Source organism: Chanos chanos, chromosome 2, assembly GCF_902362185.1.
Source record: "Chanos chanos chromosome 2, fChaCha1.1, whole genome shotgun sequence".
Classification (NCBI taxonomy): domain Eukaryota; kingdom Metazoa; phylum Chordata; class Actinopteri; order Gonorynchiformes; family Chanidae; genus Chanos; species Chanos chanos.
In genome coordinates, this window is record NC_044496.1 from 7,598,772 (window position 1) to 7,603,771 (window position 5,000).

Below are 5,000 nucleotides of genomic sequence, written 5' to 3' on the forward strand. Positions count from 1 at the left end.
AGAGAGAGAGAGAGAGGCAGAGTGAGACTGAGAGAAGGTTCAGTCTCTTATATTACCTCCCATACCCCAATGTAGAGTGCAGCCCTCATCAGACTCACTCTCTCTCTCTCTCTCTCTCTCTCTCTCTCTCTCTCTCTCTCTCTCTCTCTCCTTGTGACCATAAAAGCATGGTCTGGTATTACCTTCCATGACCCCATGCAGAGTGCCTCCCTACACCTCTCTCTCTTTTTTATCTCTCCTCTGCTCATTCTCTCACTCCATTCCTTTCTCTCCCACACCTCTCTGTCACTCTTTCCTCCCCTTCTCTCTCTCTCTCTCATTCTCTCCTTTAATCTCTCTCTCATTGCAGGGCTCCAGCCTCACAGTTCTGCACCCTGTAAACCCATCTCCTCAGTCAGACAGCCATCCAGGACAGCAGCAAATCAATGCAGTCACACACACACACACGCACTACCTCTGCAGAGGCCAGTCACATACACAAACACAGAAACAGTACACATCTATACAAGCACGCACGCACCCACAGAACATTCACATGCAACGATATGCAGACTCACAACGTACACTAACATACCATACATATACATATAAACACAACACTAAGTAAGCTACAAAGAAGTCTGACTTTTTTATTTCATATTCATGTCACATCGTTCACTCTTTCTTTGTCAGTCTATAAGGGATGCTGAGTTTGAGTGGGTATGTTACCACAAGTGTGTGTGTATGTGCGTGTATGTGCGTGTGTGTGTGTGTGTCTGAGTGTGTGTGTGCGTGTGTGTCTTTATGTGTCTTGATACGTGTGAGTCACCCATATTGAGCCTGGAGTTGTCAGTTCAGTTGTTGAGCTCTTTGTGTGTGTGTGTGTGTGTGTGTGTGTGTGTGTGTGTGAGCTAGAGAGGGGGAGAGAGAGAGAGAGAGGGAGAGACAGACCGACAGACAGACAGACAGAAAGACAAAGAAAAAAAGAGAGGGGAGTGAAAAAGAGAGAAAAGCTTCACTGAACTGTATTATAGGCTGTTCTGAGATATTCTCTTCATTTAAAGCTGATGTAGTGGTATAGTATTCTCTTCAGAGCTGCCGTCGTGGGTGCTCTGAGTGTGTTTTCCCAGACCTGCAGCCTCCTACCTAACTCCGTCTGTGAGTCATTTTCACTCATTTAGACAAAACACCTTTTCATTACTGACTGTCCATGGCTAGCAGTGGGCTAAAGTTGCAGGTTCAATTCTTGAAGTTCTTAGGAAGGTCGGAGAAAGATGTAAGATAAACTTCTTGACACATTCGTGACATTAAAAATCTCTTCCAACAGAAGGTGAGGGCAAAGTGAAAAAAAAATCTTTTTTGTTGTGTTATGTTGTGCTGTGCTGTGCTGTGTCGTGTTGTGTCGTGTCGTGTCATGTTGTATCATGTTGTGCCGTGCTGTGCTGTGCTGTGACATGTCGTGTTCTGTGGTATCATATCATCTCATTGCAATGTGCTGTGTAGTGTTGTGTTGAATGGTGATCCACAGCCCTGCTGTGTCGTGTTGCATCATGATGTACAGTGCTGTGTTGTGTCATATTGTGTCGTGCTCTTCTGTGCTGTGCCATGCTATGCTGTGCTGTGCTGTACTGTACTGTGTTGTGTTGTGTTGTGTTGTGTCATGTTGTATCATGTTGTGCCGTGCTGTGCTGTGCTGTGCTGTGACATGTCATGTTCTGTGGTATCATATCATCTTATTGCATTGTGCTGTGTAGTGTTGTGTTGAATGGTGATCCACAGCCCTGCTGTGTCATGCTGAGTGCAATTGTGTTGAGCTCATCTGTGTTGTGTCATGGCATGCTCTTTGCGCTGAGCATAGTAGGACAGTGTTGTGTTTTGTTGGGTTGAGTATGCTTAGCAGGTTTGTACCTGGACTGACTGTGAGCAGAGCATCTTGACTGAAGCGTTTGCGGGCAGAGTTGGACGCCACACATCGGTACGAGCCACCGTCGTCCTTGGTTACCCCTAAAATCTGCAGGACACCGTTTGGGAGAGATATATACCTGCACAAACATCAGATGGATGGGGAAGAGAGGGAAAGAGAGAAAGAAGAAAAGAAAATCGTCATACCAAGAATCTCCTCTCAACCACAATCTCTCTCCTTCCCCCCCAGACCTCATATATCTGTGACAGCCTTAAGAGAACAAAATTAACTTTAGCCCCAGACTATCAGATTATAATCTTGTAAATGAGATTATGTGTAATAGTGCAACGACCACAACACATATGTGAAATGGCAGGTTGTGCCTGAGGGTTACAGGAACATTGTTGTGGATCCCCCAGACTAGCACAGGCATTCACTTAGCTCCATACTAATCAGTGTAGAAGAAAAGAATTGCAGCCCATGGAACAGCTTCTCTTAATGAGACTGTGAATGCAACGCTTCTCTATAGCAATACATAAGAAACCAGATAGCAAAGAGAGAATCCAAAAAAAAAAAAAAAAATCACATTAGGGAAGACAGGACTTGGGAAAAAAAAAAAACCCAAACAAACAAAGAAAAGAGAGAAGGAGAAAATGACAGATAGATAGAGGAGTTGAGGAACAAAGAGCCTTCAATCTAGGTCAGCGATAGCCTGGCGTCACAGCACTGCTAAAGAGAGAACGATACAAGAAATGGCTTCTGGCTGGTTGTGTCTCTACTTGTCAATATTTATCTCTTTTCCGCACTCTCATTCTCTCGCTCTAATATTCTGTTTTCTCTCCGTCCTCCTCTCCTCTGCCACAGCGTAGGGGTCAGATTTCACCACAAATACCCCTGGGTCTCCCCCCCCCCTCAATTCCACTCTTCAAATGCTTTAGGAATCATATTAAAAAACTATTCATTCTACGAGATTGTCTAGCGGAGGCAATGAAACTAAGGCACAGCTCGCAGCCGAGCAGTCTGAGCCCAGACTGAGGGAGATTTGAAGTGTTTGCCTGTACCAGGATTTCTCTAAGAATCAGAGAAATAGCAGGGGGGAACGCAGGGGTCGCCTAAGGACACAGTCGTCACGGCAAATACTTGAGATATCACAGTGGTGACTCAAACGTGCTCAGGATGTAAAATTAGCGGCACAGGCTAAGCACGACGGCACATATTAATAGCATGCTAATGCGAGCAGCTATCATCAATCAAAAAGAAAGAGGGAGAAAGACAGATACACAGAGAGAGAGGGGGAGAGAGAGAGAGAGAGAGAGAGATAGAGAGAGATGATTTTGTATCTTTTGAAAGCCAGCTGAACAAGTTTTACAAACATTGTGACCCATGTAAGTAAGATTTAGATTATGTTGAACAGATTAAAATTGAGAGGATTGAAGTGCGACTCTTAGATAGCGAGATAATGAATTACATTTTACAGTTTTTTTTCCCTGTCTATTCAGACAAACAAAGACATCATACTTTTAAAGTCTCTGCCTTTAGCTTGCAGAAAGCAGACTAGAGAGAGGGAGAGAGAGACAGAGAGAGAGAGAGAGGGGGAGAGAGAGAGAGAGAGAGAGTACAAACAGATATGAACACGTAAAGCAGGCAGCCAGGCAATGTCTCTGATCTTTGTTCACCTGAGTAATCCTACACGTAGATAAAGGAAACCCAAAAATGCATCTAATCAATTTCTGTATGGCACATCAGCCTGGCCTTGTCTTTTTCAAACACGGTTGCAGTGTATGCATGCTTCAGTGCCAACCAAAGTCCCCAGCTCAAACACACCATATTCAGGTTAATCTGGTTGCAGACCCAACTTATTCACAGTCAGCAATTTAAACGTCAAAGTACCACTCTATATTCCATTTAAATCTACAACTGTCATTACACACTGTGGTGCCCCGTTTTCAGGGGCAACCACAACTGTCTTTTGTTTGGTTAGTGGATTACACAAACACTGAAATGGTTTGTATAATTCAACATTTGCTCTCGGAAAGTTCATTTAAGATTCTTTAATCCTAGATTACACTGGACTAAAATCAAACTTTGGAGATACCAAGGTTCTAAGTCCCTGTCAAACGAACTATAGTAACATTCCTTATTTGGCCTTTTAAACCTCTGGAAAACTACAAAGAAAGCAGAATGAGAATTCAACTGTATCTCTCTGATACATGCTTATTGGTTGAGAGTATAAATACAACACTTCCTATCAATGGGGGAAAAAAAAGCCCAGTCTTCCTGTTGCAAAGCCTCATGGTCTTTGCAGCGAAAACAGTGAGGTAGGAGAACTGACCTGGGCTGGGCAGGCAGAGGGATCTGGTCCTTCTCCCAGACGATTCTTGGTGTGGGCAGGCCATCCACATGGCACTCAAAGCGGGCAGTGCCACCTACAGACACAACCTGAGGTTCAGGATCCTGAAGGAAACGAGATAGACCTGGGGGAGAGAGAGAGAGAGAGAGAGAGAGAGAGAGAGACAAACAGAGAGAGAGAGGGGGGTCTTTTACGATCCTTTGTCGACCAACTTCTATCACTCTATAACTCCTTCAACAGACTACCAAGGGGCTTTAAATACAGAACGAATGAGATATATATAAATACAAAAACGAAAAACAAAAAAGGGATCTTGAATAAAGGAGTGAATGTGAAAAGAGGAAAAAAAGAGACAGACAGAAAAGGAGAGTCAGTTCAGGAGGTCAGTCAGTCTGATTAGTACAAACACATCATTCAACCTCTTTCTTTAGCATGAAAGGAAATATTCACTGCTACAGATTCTGTATGTAGAATGTGTGAGTACAGACGGGGAAAAAAACACACATGATAACGTGATTCACAGAGACACAGGGGAAGTAACGAAGCCTAGCAGAGGAGCCCCTGACCTCTGACCTCAGTTCTAGACTCTGAAAAATGCTCTCAGTTCTGCTACACTGCTCATGTTCATGGTATGGTGCCCCGCCCTCACATCAGCTTACCCAGAGCCCACTCCACTCTACCTAACCCAGACTCCATTCTGCACCATCTCACTCAGAGTCCAGCCTTCCCTGGACCCTGAGAGCACCACACCACCATGTGAACCCATTT

At 44.2% G+C, this 5,000-nt stretch overlaps 1 protein-coding gene across 1 annotated transcript in view; it reads right to left on the reverse strand.

Moving 5' to 3' along the window:
• Positions 1-5,000, reverse strand: part of igdcc4 (immunoglobulin superfamily, DCC subclass, member 4) — a 45,456-nt gene that overhangs the window by 19,375 nt on the left and 21,081 nt on the right. The window contains exons 3-4 of the mRNA XM_030766929.1: positions 4,215-4,356; positions 1,888-2,021 (exon numbers count right to left, since the gene is read on the reverse strand). Of these exons, the coding sequence (XP_030622789.1) occupies positions 1,888-2,021; positions 4,215-4,356 (276 nt within the window). The remainder of the gene's footprint in view (positions 1-1,887; positions 2,022-4,214; positions 4,357-5,000) is intronic.